General features: G+C 39.5%; 1 protein-coding gene across 1 annotated transcript; it reads right to left on the bottom strand.

The window, feature by feature from the left end:
- Positions 1-5,933: 5,933 nt before the first annotated feature.
- Positions 5,934-8,472, bottom strand: LOC103138748 (retinol dehydrogenase 14). The gene is made up of 2 exons (XM_007553083.2): positions 7,801-8,472; positions 5,934-7,032 (listed from the first exon to the last, which is right to left on the bottom strand). The coding sequence occupies exons 1-2, from the start codon at positions 8,041-8,043 to the stop codon at positions 6,415-6,417; spliced, it is 861 nt and encodes a 286-aa protein (XP_007553145.1). The 5' UTR covers positions 8,044-8,472; the 3' UTR covers positions 5,934-6,414.
- Positions 8,473-15,008: the final 6,536 nt, after the last annotated feature.

The raw sequence follows: 15,008 nt of genomic DNA, 5'->3' as shown, positions 1-15,008 counted from the left end.
CTCCCGGACGACATGACCTAAAGTGTGGTTCTAACCTAAGCCCTAACTCAACCCTTCAATTGATGTATCCCTCTGCTGACCTGTTGTCAAAATACTTGATCCTATATCCTCAGTCTGAACTGAGGAAAAGCACACATTTAACTGAAGTGATGGCATAAACAACAGCCACGGATTGTGTTTATATTAGTGAGCACAACCTCCCTTCCTTACGGAGGCGATATATGTGAGGGAACATGTGTGCATGTTTGACAGAAAACAGAGGGAAAAGAGAGGACAATCCCACGGTGGGACTGTGAGGAGCAAGCCCGCTCTTTCTTCTCCTAACTGTTTGGATTGGTTAAAGCAAACAAATCCCTCCGGCCAAGCGGTAGGCTCAAGACAAGCGCTCCCCGGGCCCCGCACAGTCCTCTCGCTACTTTACACTAAACTCTTCCAGATGATTTATGAGCTCTCGCTTCTTAGAGGCTCTTTGCTGCTCACCTTTCATTCGGCAAAGCTCGGCTGACGGGGATCTGCACTTGGCGCGCTGGAAGCCGTCATTAACCAGGGAGATCTGTTTTAACTCGCGTCCTCCCTGCAGCGTTTTATAGTGTTTAAGGATGTAATATGGATTAGCAATGTTTGCTGTACTTCCTGCTTGTACAGTCTGTTGTCTGTAGGTAGAGATGAAACTTGAAGGTTTCATAAGAAGTCTCATCGCTCTTGTGTTTCCCTGTGAATGACCACACATTCAGGTCCGTGAATGATCACAGATGCGACCAAAGGCCAGGTCCTTCATTTATAAGGAGTTTTACTTCACTGTGTAATCAAGTTGGAGAATATTTCGAGCGTACTACCTCTATGATCTTACTTTTTTGTGTTTTGTTCTCATTATTCCTGTCTTTGTTGGATCCCCATATTCCATTTTCATCATAAGGATTACCAACCTTGTTTCGATTTCTTTGCTTATTTCTGACAGGCATTCACTATATTTATGCAGTCTCACTAGAGACCAAATTTCCAAAACCTGTTTATCAACACCCTTTATAATAAGTTAAAAAATGAAAAAAAATTTTAGAAGGTGCGATTTTGTGTGTGTGTGTGTGTGTGTGTATGTGCTGTAAAAGGATCTAGATGTCTGCACAGAAAAAAAGGCGTCTTTGGATGAGATGATCAACTTGACTCTCTATATCAGTGCTGTCCAAAGCCAGTCCTCAAACACCGATGTTTTTCTTTCTTTTTTTTCTTAAATATTTCTTTAGTGTAACTGTAGCATAACTGATTTAAGTGGATGGGTCACTACAAGACCTTTGCAGAACTTGCTGACAACTGACCAGCTGTGTAGGGAATTCATTCATTTGAATCTTCTGGGTTGAATCAGGGACACATCTCAACACGAACCTGGGACCACAATTCACACGATGCTGTGGAAAAGGAAAGCCATAGCATGGTTTGAACCACATGTGGTTTAAACATAGGTTCGGGAAAAGGGCCACACCTCAACCACACTTCTAATTACTTAGCAATCTACCCATACTAAGTTCAACCATCCTTCACTTTCCGTTATGTTCGTTCAAACCAACCCTCCGTTATCCACATCCGGACATCATCTTATCCCTATTTATTCTCTTCATCCCATCTCGGTCATCCTTACTTTAAATTTTCATTCTTCATTTGCTCCTCCTTGTTCAAGATTCCGTTTGCAGAGGTCCTAAGTTATACAGGGAAAAAGCTCATTCCTGAAGACACCATCCCCACACTGAGATTCCTCCTCCCAAGTCTTCATCAATAAGTCTCCCCATACGACCCATCCACTCGACCCCTTTCTTCAATAAACCTTCAAAGTATTTTTATTGTGTCCTGGTCCTTGCTAGTGAAGGATTATTAACTGTCTGGCTGGCCCTGCTATCAGCCTCAGCCTCACTTTAGAGCTGCGGTTTGGTTCTCTTCATCTTGCGACTCTTTTCTGTTTATTCGGTGTCTTCAGTGCAGTTACCTTTTTTATTACCGGGGTCTCTTGTGGTCGGGCAACTTAACAATTTTGAGAAGTGATTACTTAAGTCAGGACCCACAAAATAACGAGTCCTTTAACTTTTACACCCAAAGACCACTTTTGTGCTGACCTTTTCTGGGCAATGACAATCTTTGGCATCTTTGTCTAGTTCTTCGTAGGAATCTGATTTCATTGTATTGCACTCAGAAATGCTCCTCATTAATTAAATTAAAACCTGTGAATACAGTTTTGTTGTTTTAAGAATCGTTGCAGGTGAAATGTGGCACAATCCTTCTGTAATGCAAATAAATGGTTCATATCTCATAATTGGGATGATCTTGAGACTATATTTTGCTTTCTTCAGATCCACCAACTCTGTAGCAATCTTTTCTTACATGAAGCCAAACTGTTGCTAAGTGGTCATCTCCTTTCTTCTTAACTAAGTTTTGTCAACGCTTTCCAACGTTGTACTGAGGGTTCCAATTATTTTACATTTTTAAGGTTTTTATTTCTTCTTTCATAAAGTATAATTTAAACAATCAATACCCTTGCAAACCACATCTGTAAAGAGCTTCATGAAGCGTATATGGTTTGAATTTTCTAAATGTAGAGGAGCACATTTTAACAGCAAGCCTAAAAATGGATGACATTCACTTTCTTTAGTTTTGGAGATGATGGAATCTGACTTTGGTTGTCAAACTGATGTATGTTGGCTGATGGCTGTCAGCTGTAAAGTGAATTATGGCATCAGGCAAAAAGAAAAGAAAAACACATTTCCACATCACTTGCTAGGGAGTTATGAAGCTAATTTTAGAGGTGCTAGGAAAACAAACCCAGGTACATCATTAAAAAAAAAAAAAAAGTAGACTTCGAGGGAAGGTTGAAAAGTTCATTTTGGTGAATTGAGGAGCCAAACTAAACACCTAGGTTGTTTTCCTCCCTCTTGCTGCAGCATTGGTCATGGTCCAGCTGGTGTTAGGAAAGAAGATGAAAGAAGCTGATAAAAAAGGAAAAACCTGGCATGCTGCTGCTGAAAGTGTCAGAATCAAGACCTATTAGTGCTTCAAATCATTCAGTGAAAGTTTGAGATTTAAGGGATCATACTGGCGGAAGCCTGGACACAGAAACATTGAAACCTCCTCTGTCTCCTGTAAATCTCGGGCTGTCGGGTGAAAATGCAGCTGGAGGAAGTTTAAAATAGCTGATCTTACTTCCAGGGTCCAAAAATCTTGTTTTTTGGTTTAATGTGTCTAGATCCAAACATGAGAGATCATGAAAATGTACAGTAGCAGCAACATGGAGCATAAGGATGAAGAAATTTAAACCATTTCTTCCCTGGATTATCTTGCAAATTGTTCTGGCTTGGAGCTCCAATAAGTATGGGGGAGTATTACATGTTTCAAAGAGACATGACTGCAGAAACATAAAACTCCTTAAATCACAAACAACTACTCGCCTGAGGCCTATTTCTTCCAGACACTCAACCCTGACATCTTGATTTAAAACTATAATCTTCCCTGGCATTCTTCCAAAATGTTCATTACCTATTCTCATTTGTATGCAGAATTCCTTCATTTAGAGCAGTACAGTAAGTCTACATTCAGTTTGAAGATTTCTATATTTAAAATCACAATGAGAAAACTGGTTTAGTTGACCTTTTGAACAGCGCTGAAAGTCACACTTTGATCACATCAAACATTCTCCACAAGAACGCAATTTATTTATCAGTAATGCAACTTGTATGACCAGGGTTCTAAGTATCCACCAGTGCCTACAATTAAGCTTAAATTTATGCATGACTTCAGCAGGTCTCTTGAACACGTACCCCAAGAGAAATGGAATTGTTTTGTTGAAAACCATCAGAGAAAAATCCTTACTCAATGTTGTGCTAGGGCTGCAACCAACATCCAGATAAGAAACAGGTCAGTATTGGTCGGAGATAATCGGGTGTAGTTGTAGGTCTAAAAATCAAGTTGTATGATTGATTATAACACCGAAGTGCATGATGTCTCACAATTTCTATCCTTGATCGCATTCTCAACATAAAATAGAAAACAGCCCCTTAAGCCCTTGTACTCTATTGCCTCAAGTTCACCTGAAATCCCTTTAGTCTTATTAAAGTCAAGATGATGTATGTCTTCCACTAATGCCTGCTGACCATTCCAAGTACCACTCATAAATATTGCATATTTACACAATAAATACATACATTATAGTCTACTTTATGTGTTCTTTTAAAAATTTATTACCTCTGCATAACAATTTCTTAAGTAAATATACAATTAATGGGCTGCAGGCTTAAAAGCTTAGACAAGACTATTATTGACAAATTAGTTTTTTTATCTTTATCACATTGCGGCTCCATGCCGGTGAGATAGTGCTGTTCCTTCCACACCTGAGCAGACAGTTGTCTGTATTTCTCCAGGTAATGTATGGCCTACAGGTGTTGACAAGGCACCTTGACCCTACATCTTCTTTGAGGTGAATGAGGTTGTGACTACATGCCTTATTAATGTCAGTACTGATATATCTCAGACGTTTATCCATTTTAAAATATAAAAGTCGATGTTCCCATATATTGTTGTCTGGATTTGCTTCACAATAAGTTGTTGTTCTGTCACTTTAGGATGTATCCCAAGTCCAACACACTTGATTTAAATGGCAATCACCTCACCATCATCCACTCAAGTTCCGGAGTCGTGCTCAGGACCTAAAAGTTACAGGAGTGGAGTTTGACACCTGTTTCCCAGAGGAAGCTATTTTCTGGCATTTACATTGAAGAACTAGATCTGGAACAATAATTCAGAATCCCTCCTTTCATCTTTCATTCAAAGACTGGAGTAACTCCCTCTTTACTGCAGACAAACTGTTGATCTATCTGCTGCTTTTCCAATATACTTAAATTCATCTAACTGAAGAAGAGACTTTCCTTATAGCTGAAGGGACTATTTTATATTTTCCAGTTACTTAGCATTGAATAGAATAATAATAGGACTGGGTTCTTGGTCAGTTTCAACACAAGACAAAAAAATATGTTAAAAAAGAAGGGGGGGCGGGAAGTAAAATTATAAATAAAGTAATTACTGAAGATCTACTTGCCAAAATCCAAAAGATGCAAAAAAACTAAAAGTTTTATAAAACTCAGTGTATGAATTAAGGAGCAAGGCCTTCCAACAGAAGCTCAGAAAGAAACAGACATAGTGCTCCTTTAATTGATCCATTATGTGTTGGATAAGGAGCCTGACTGAAATACTCAGATCTAAAGTAGCATTCAAGGACCTATCAATATTACAGTGCCCATTAAGAACATCAGATTCTGTAATTACACTAATTGGAGTCATTTGTAAAACAAATAGACTGGAGCTGCTTAAAAAGTGGCCCAGGAGCATTGTGTGTGAGATGAAATTGATAAAGTGGCTGCCTTTGTGTTCCTACTTCGTTTTCCAGCTCACCATAAATGATCCAGAAAATGTCCTAATGAACAATACAGGTGGGAAAGTCATGAATCCTGGAGGTCCCGCTACCATTTGGTTAAAAAAAAACAAAAAAAAAAACTGCTGTTTTCGGGTGACTTGGAGAGCAAACATTCCCAGCTAATGACCGGTTTTTAGAGCAACCGGTATGGCTGAATGACGCCTAACTAACCTGCTGGGGGAAAACTGATATCTGAAATGCGACCCTCCACAGGCAAAACCTCTCCAAACCTCCAGAGGTGTGTATAGATGTGGGAGGCTGCTAATGAAGCAAGTAAATAAGAATTATTCTGTTATGTGCACCTGCATAAAAAGCGTGGGCCAGTCCAACCTGGCTGCTTCTGGAGAATTTAAGAGGGAACAAACCAGCTAGGTGCTCCTGATCAAATGTATAGATTGAACAACCATCATCTATGTGACCACCTCTATAAAAAGAGGAGTTTGAACAGTGTGGAAAAACATCAGCAATGACAACAGAGAAGCAACTGTTGCTATTGATTGATATCCAAGGTATTTAATGTCCATTTTTTTACAGAAAGAAATATTTTAAAATGTTCAAGAAAGCTGTCAGTCTTCACAGGAATGGACATCCCAGCAATGTTATCTCAAGGTTAACACATAAATTGCAGAGAAAGTATTAAAAAAATCTACAGGCCTCCAACTTCTAGTAAAACTCAGGGCACTCATTACTACAGCTCTGTTAGAAAGGTTACATTAGAAACATTTGATCTTAGGAATTTATTAAAAGAAGAACTGAAACAGAGATTCTAGCACCTGACACAAGATGCTGCAAACAATCCACTATGTAAATGGATACAAACATTTCCATAAACATAGAAAGCATTTTGACATTTCAACACCACAACTAAAAGTTAAGGAAATGTAACCAAGGCATTGCTTATGTTTCAGCTTCAGTTATTACCCTGCTAAAAAAACAACAACAAAAAACGTGAACGTCTCAGACGGTTCTCAAGTCGTTATGCCCACCATGACTTCACTGATGTCCCACAGTTTCGATGCCACTTCCTGATCTGTGGCCTTATCCAGAAGTTCCATAGGCTTACAATCTGCAAAGCACTTTCCCTGCACACCGTCAACATCCGGGCTGGAGGCCAAATACACTGAAGTCTGAGCTCCTTCCTCCGGGCTTTTAAACAAGCCCCGGGAGATCAGGTTAAAAAGGGGCTTTGCTAAAACCGGAATGTGCACATGCCGTCCCAGGTTAGTCCTCACGATGCCTGGAGTCAGAGCATTCGCTGTTACTCCACTGCCCTCCAGACGGCGGGCCAGCTCGCAGGTGAACAACAGGTTGGCCAGTTTGCTGCGACTGTAGGCAAAGGCCTTGTCGTAGAACTGCTCACTGTTCAGGTCTTCAAAGTTAATGTCACCATGTTTGTAAAGCTTGGAGGAGACCACCACGATGCGGCTGGGCGCCGAGCGTTTCAGGAGGTCCATCAACAGGTGGGTAAGCAGGAAGTGACCGAGGTGGTTGACCCCGAACTGCATCTCGAAGCCGTCCTCTGTTTTGGTGTAAGGACACTGGTAGACTCCAGCGTTGTTGATCAGAACATGTAGCAGAGGTTCCTCCTGTTTAACAGCGCAAAGGAGAAACTCAGTGCATTTATGCTTTTCAAAACTAATGAACTCCACAAACGTAGAGCCTCAAAGCCGAAGGAAGCAGATGCATAGATTTCAAAATCTTTTACTGGTGAAAATCTATTACTTGTGTAATTTGTATTTAGACTCAATTTTTTTTCTCTGTTTTTATTAGCAGAATAGCTAAAGCTCAGTGAGGTTCTACAGAATGAATGTCATATGGCTTGAGAACTACCGCAATTGATTTGTTTTAAAATTTACCATACAACTTCAGTAAATCCTGAAGACAAATAGCTATATTAATGCAATATATGAATACATGTGACATGATGGGAGTCTGGTGTGTAACTAAGCAATGCAAGTTTCTGGAAAGTGGATGAAATAAGAAAGTTGTTATTTTTGTTGTTTTTGTTTTGCTTTTATTATTTTTTTGTCTGGAATCTGTGAGAATAGTGTCTTGTTAAGTGAGATTTTATTTGTAAATAGTGTAATTGTAATTTAGGAAGAATTAGAAAAAAAAAAAAAACTATCATATTTTTTATAATGCCTTTGGGTAGAATAAATTACTTGTTGAATGCAAATTATTTTAGACTCATGTTTTGCGGACTGGACATTTGAAACAAGTATTCAACAAATAATAATAAAACATAATAATAATAATAAACCTCAGTTTTTAATTCAACCTAAACTATTATCCTCCACAGAAACGTACAAAGATGTGTCTGATGAAACCCGGGTAATTATCAACAATCTATTTACCTTTATAATGTCTTCACAGAAGGAGCGCACAGACCTCAAGGAGGCCAGGTCCAGCTGTTTGACCATGACCTGCCTGCTGTCTGCCCCGGTCTCCTGCCGGATGTCCTGGGCAGCCTCCTCAGCCCTGGTTTGGTCCCGACAGGCCATTATCACCCGGCCCTGGAGCTTCACAATCGCCGCTGCTGTAGCTTTCCCGATCCCGCTGTTCGCTCCCGTCACTATCACAGTCTTCCCCTGCATCATGCTAGCTGGTAAAGCCTGTTTACAGAGCTGCTGCTACAGTTAGCATCACGTGACAATAACAAGGAAGAAAGACCCCACTACCCAGAATTCTCATGATGCATAGTTGGCCATTAAAAAGCCGGGAGTAAAATCTGTTTGATTTTGAAGATGACATTTATATCACTTGGACGTGATATTTAATACAGACGTTTTAAAATCATTATTCAAAATCAGTTTCAACTCTTTGTATTTGTTCTAGACGAATAGTCACAAAGGTATTTGCAAATGTGCAATTACATCTAACTGCTGTTGCTAATTACTGCTCAGACTTAAACTTGGATCTGAATTAGTCCTGGAGAAAGGGCAGAAAAAAAATATAATTATAAAGTTAATGACAATAACTAAGATGCCTGCCTATATTTGTCCCTTCATTTGTAAACCTATAAGAGAAAAAATATTCATTCAATAAAAATATGATTTCTTATTTTTATTTATTTATTGGAACAATCAGCAAGTGGTCACTTCATTGTGACACAAGTGCACAAAATTGGTAAGTAACTTTAATTTCTTGTCCCAGACCACTTTACGTATTGGAATGGAAGCAACAATCTAACCCACTTATTAAAGGGGTGGAGGAGAGTGTTATGTCAGGTTGTAATATTAATCCCTCATCAAAAACATAGGGTGTTTATTTGATTCTTTCATGCATGTTTGAGAAATCCTTGAAGCTTCCATGGCAGTGACTCAGGAGTGCCTAAGCACTCGCTCATATAAAGCATCACCTATTTCCACACAGTTTCTCTTTGGAGCTGCCATCTCCAGCTGAGCTTCTGCCTCACAGAACACAGCGTCATCCCCACTCAGTTCCTCCAGACTAGCGGCAGGAGGAATTAGCAAACATCTGGGAGAACTGCAAGTTTTCTGAGCTTGTCATGTGAAGTACCTCTCAAACCAAAGCCTGTAAAAACAGCATTCAATCACATCAACACCATTCCAGGTCAGTGGAGAAGTTTTATCCATACTTCTTTAGAAAGTGAACTTTAGAGGATAACAAAATTAAAGTGAAAACAAAGAAAAGGTAACGACTCAAGGTTTTATGCAGGTTTTTCGGGGAATTTGTGTAAACTGCATGTTCTTAAAGGGTATGAACTGTTAGGAAAATGGTATTGACCCTCATAGTCATTTTTAAATGTAATTTCCTCTATTGCTAAATGTTTATGCTTGACCATCTCAAATAGCAACCAAACCCTGTTACATATAAAATGACAGCTGTACGCAGCTTCCAATAGCTTTTTGTGAACTTTTAACTTGATCTCATAAATTCCGTCATCAAACTGTTCAGTTGTCACTATGTGTCATGAATATATAGTTTCATTTACAAGCTGTTAAAGGGTGTGAATCAGCCTGACTCTGGTCAGATGGTCTCTAGTGTCTCACATTATGGATTGTTGCACTGACAGACCTTAAAAGGCACTGTGGTGACCTGTGTTATGATTTGGCTCCTTATAAATGAACTGAGATGAGGAAGTTTAAGACGTGGTGATGTTCATAGACAGATGTGAACATGAGTCTGTTGGGTTAAAGATTACTGTCTGTCCACAAACCATGTTGAATACCCTGCATTTATGCTGCACTGAGGATCCATATTCACAGAGTATGAGAGACTCACCACATTGACATGCTACTGAAAAACCTCATATTATTCTCACTGGATTCTCAGATTTCCTAAATAAATCAATGAAAACCTTTAGAGACCCCAGTGGCCTCATGCCAAGAGAAACATGGATTCAAACCCCTCCACTTCCATCGCTGGTACCGAGGCCGAGCCTGTCGTGGTTGGTTTCACAGTTGGGGCTCCACCAGCAGCAATAATGTGGTAATAACATCTGTAACATCTGGAAAGCATTGGAGCAAAAGCCGAGGTTGTAGCAGACAAATGAGCCTGGTTCCAGCAGCTGAGAGGGAAAGCAGCTCTGCTTTGCAGCTTCCCATCACTCCAGTAGCTGCTGCGCAGCTGCCTATGGAGAAAAATAACTGCTGCATGCTTGGACAAACTATGGGGAGAAAATGAGCATATTTATGAGTGCACAGAGGAACTAAACAAAGCAACAGTGCAAAGGGGGATCTTATTGAGGGGAATGGTTTAAAGGCCACACTGATGCTTAAGAAATAGGATAAGATTATGATTTTCCATCTCAGTCTTAGTTGTTAATAAACAGAAAAGTTCAAGTTCAGTCTCCAGCACTAACAGTGAGCGGTCTGTTTACACCGATTCTCTACCATTTCCTGAACAAATGCGAGATGATCTGGTAAAATCCCATTTCAGCCCAGCCTTAATGCCTCTGATCAAAGCAGTCCTTTTCAGGTGCTGAGGAGAAAGCATTCCATCCCTCAATCAGTCCTCCTATGCTTTATTTGCTTTATTCTGCAGCCTTGTGGCATACTAATTAATCCTGATTAACTGTACAGGAGGTTATTAGCGGCAATTTTGAGGCTAATTAGGCTAATTTTACTTATCCGTCCATCCATGCTCTGCTGTTTACCCAAATCTGGGTAGCAACTGCTAATGGCGAGCTCTCCAGCTCCTGACACTGAAAGCTTCACATTTTTGATTGAGAACTCTGTTCACCATAAAGCTGTTGGTACAGGGTTGGCTTATTGAGCTCCATCATTCACCAAAATGGCAAAAGGTTTCTTTTATATAATTTAACAAAAATTATCAGGCTGAAACTTACACTTATAATGCACATTTATTCTAAAAATGTGCATTATAAGTGTTTTTTTTTTCTCTCTCTCTCTTTTAACGTTTTAAAAAGCCAATCCATTTTAATCCCTTTTTCAGCAACAAGGTACTGGTCTGACAACATGTCTATTGTCCCTAATGACTTCTGGAAAAGGTTGGTCTACTGGAAGACAGTCAAATTAAATTTCAGGATGTTCCATATAAGGTCCTGCTGGTGTTCACTTGGTTATGATACAGGCTCCTGGTTTTGCTGTTCTGAGGGAGGAATATTTTATCTTAAAAACTGTAACGGTAGTCTTATATAAATAGAACTAATTTGCACTAAATTTGTTTTCAATGTAAGATATCTGTGTGACTTGAAGAAGTCTTTACCCAAGTTGACAGCTAAAGCTCTCCCCAACTAACATTTTCAACTTGAAAATGCGATGCATATCCGTCCAGGGTTCGTTTTACTCTGTCTTTATTTTCAACTTCACCAGCAAGGAAAAAAAAAAAAAAAGAAAAAGGGATGAACTCATGTAAGAGCTTTCAGACTGGGTTGTTCTAACATTAAGTTGAAGAAGAAGGCAGGCAGTGTTTATTATCTTTTCTTGACAAATGAGCAGATTGTCATAATGATAACTGAAGATTTCAGGCCAGAAGATGACATTTTAAATAAATCTTTATGTTTTGAGTTTCGTCATCACACGAAGCTCCTCAGTAGTGACTCATTTACCTCCTCGCTCAGGTTAACATGTTTATTTATCAGAAACAATGCTCTTCGGCTTCCAGCACATCAGCAGCAAGTCTCGTTCTCCCTCCGTCAAACCCTTTCTTTTTTTTTTTTTCTTTCCAAACATAGCAACAGCAGAGTCCTCACATTCCCACGTTCAAATCCATGTTTTCACACAAGGAGGAAAAAAAAAAAATAACTAAACAATTAAAGAACTATCTATCATCCAGCTAATAAAAAACAGCTTTAACTGACATAATGTATGGCCTGGACGACAGCAGCAGTCCCAGCGTGTCACTCGGCTGAGCCAAGACTCTGCTTTGATAAATGGAGGCCGGTGCTCAATGCGGAGGTGAAGAAACGGGGCCAGGTCCATCTCAGTGGTGAAGCTCAACATATACAGCCCTGTGCTCCCTATATACCTCCATCTGCAGGCAACTCTGAACCCGCTGCGCCCCTTCAGGTGTCCGACACACGCGTCTCCAAGGTGTCAGAGGCAGAAATGTGTCAAAATTACATATTTCCATCGTTATTATAGGCTACAAGATCTCAGCTGTCATGTTTCTTTAAAGCCTTGTCGAAGTTCAGCGTGAGACACTGCAGCTAATATTTGGCTGTGCTTGACGACTTACACAAGTAAACAAAAGGATCCCCGTGTAGAAATATCGCTTGGCGAAAGTTTTTCTCAGTGTTTAACTTACTTTGAAAAACACAGATCTTCACAAACGAAAACTTTTATCTAATTTGAGAAAATTCCAGAGTTGGCCTGCATTATCCTCCAGCAGTCCAGGAAGCTTTACTATAGGGACAGTAAAAGAAAACCTGAGCCACCATAACTTTAAGCTCTACTAAAACGAAAAGTTTAAAGCCCAGTCGATGGACAAAGTCTTGGAGCTGGTTCCACTGGAGAGGAGCCTGATACCTATAAACCACCAGTACATTTTTCTTGTAAGAGCCAAGTGTCCCGTTGGGAACATGGGGAACAATCAGTTCTTCGATCTGAGATGGAGCTTATTTATTCAGAAATTTATATCTAAGCAAAAAACATTTTAAAATATGTTATCTGACAGGGACCTTGTGAAGAGAAGCTAAAATTAGACATTTTTAATCTCACATTTGTATTTTTCTTCCTGTATTTTTGATTATCAAAAGTTATTTCATTGAATTTATGTCCTCGCCTATATTAAAGAATTACAGCAGTCAGGTTTAGAAGTAACAAATGTGTCAACCAGTTTGTTTTATCATCTCTCTGGAGATGAAACATTTTAATCGTATTAGAGCTGGAGGACATTTTAACGCCTTCAATAGAAGATCTCTGACTAAGCAGACTGCCTCTCTTCTAAATTTATAAGCATAAAATTTACATCAGACACATTTTTATGACATCAGACGTGCTCTGCTCTGATTTACTGAGTTGACTTTTTGGATAAACACATCTGAGCATCAGAAAATTGCTCAGATATGTTTGAACCTTGTGCAAACTCGAACTATAATGATACACCCAATATTTGTTAGTAATTTCTCATTTCTATTTTGAAAAGGGTGTGTTTTTTATGTTCAGGATATCTGACGTAGTCCATGAAAGACAGAAGTGAATAAATCTTTAACCTGGAGGAACTGATTCACTATAGGACTGCTTCTCCATTCATTACATGGAAATATTCCTGTAGTGTATGTATATTGTATTAAATGTCCATTTGCAACTGCAGCTCACCTTCACTTAGACACCATAAAAAGCTGGATAAGTTTGCTCATATATAAATAAGTTGCTAAGCATGAATTAGAAAACCATAAATTCATAATTTACAAGAATCTTGATAGTAATTTACTATCAAGGAAAAATATGCCTTATTGGCAAAGTCCAGTTGTGTTTGTGATACCAAATATTCACCATCTTCTGAAAACCAGTGGCATTTTGGTGACTAAGATATACATTTTGAATAATTTCTTCTGAAGAACCTTCCTGTTTGTGGCAAAAAGTCCTATTTATATCAAGAAGTGAGGACAGCTTCTTCTGAACTTTGTGTTTGTGCCGATATATAAGTTGTGCTTTGTGAATTAAATATTAGGATGAAGCACAAAGCAGATAACAATTCCAAGCAAAGCCTCCCGCTCCCCAAAATCCAAGCCAACACCACCTTTAGCAGAGAAATAGTGAATCAGGGTCTCATAAGAAAAAATAATCTATATGTGCTTCAATAAATGATACAAAAGATTCAGCATCTGCACGCTTCTAAAGTTCGAGAGGTATGGAAGAATTCCAGTGTCAAAAGTATCTTTCAGTTGCAGGCTGATCGTCTCGTGTGAAACAGGCAGAGTTTCCCAGATGATTGCTCAAAGCTGTTATGTCTGCTTGCTGTGATGTTATTGAGAGCTGCTCTGCATTCTTCATTATTGCAAAATGAATCGCCTTTAAGAAAATGGGCAAATGATTATCATGTAATATCATGGGGCTTATATTTCAGTATCACTGTTTCATTCATAAACAACAACACTCCTCCACATCTGGTCTGCAGTCAGCGCCATGGGAACATGGAAATCAGCAAAAAAAAAAAACCCTCCTTCTGTAGCCAAAGAAATGTTTCACGAAATGTCAGAAAGCTCTTTTATTATCATTCCTCTTTGAAGCAAAGACTTTTTTCCTGTCACTGTGTGTGAACTCAGAAAAGCTCACAGCAGCTGTAAGGAGATTAAAATCTGCACTGCAGCCAGTTCCTCCTGAACATATACAGACATTTGTATGCACAGCTCACCTGCAGGCACCAGCGGTTTTCCGACACCCCGGCACACTTTCCCAGCCCTGTTTGTCTTCACTTCCCCACATCAGAGGTACACACTTCTTTAATGTCAGGTAAGCCTCTCGATGTGAGGCACTTACAGCCACTTCTGAGAAAGCACCAACTCCACCTACATGCATTTAGCTGATTAGTTTCCTGTGTTACACTCATTCCCAGGTTGACCCCGGCCCTTTAGAAGAGTTAAAAAATAGTTCAGATTTTTAGCCATCAGAATTTCTCCAGGGATACGCACTGACAGGCCTGACCTTGGCTACCCCTGCTGGTGATTACCATCCAGTAGGATGAGGCCTCACAAACCTCAGAGTTGACCCTATCTTGTGGATGGTTTTACAGCAACAACAACAAAAAAAAAAGATCAGCATTTGGATTTGTTGAATGCAACATGTGGTTTGATTTATTTCAATTGAACAGAACAAGACAGAGAAAGATAAGTCCTCAGAGTAAACCATCAGCGGGGGGGAAAAAGTCAATTTCTCTCTTGCGCTGAAAGTGGGGCTTAACGTTAATCACGTCTTTATTCATTGCACTTTATTGTGGTCTGTCTGGATCAACTGGGAGGAAAAAAAAAGAATAACAGTTTTTAAACTTTGTTTTGAAAGTTCGTCTGTGAACCTCTGAGGTCAGTCTACTGTCAGGAGTTACGTTTTACAGTCACGTTATTTTAACTTTTAGCTCCTTGCTGTTTCACTGTCTGGAATCCAGTGGTTCAAGTCAGGCGTTGCAACCCAACTGA

Source organism: Poecilia formosa, unplaced genomic scaffold (genome assembly GCF_000485575.1).
Source record: "Poecilia formosa unplaced genomic scaffold, Poecilia_formosa-5.1.2 Scaffold54, whole genome shotgun sequence".
In the NCBI taxonomy this organism is placed as follows: domain Eukaryota; kingdom Metazoa; phylum Chordata; class Actinopteri; order Cyprinodontiformes; family Poeciliidae; genus Poecilia; species Poecilia formosa.
The sequence above is the reverse complement of the archived record's forward strand: the minus strand, read 5'-3'. Positions and strand labels throughout refer to the sequence as shown.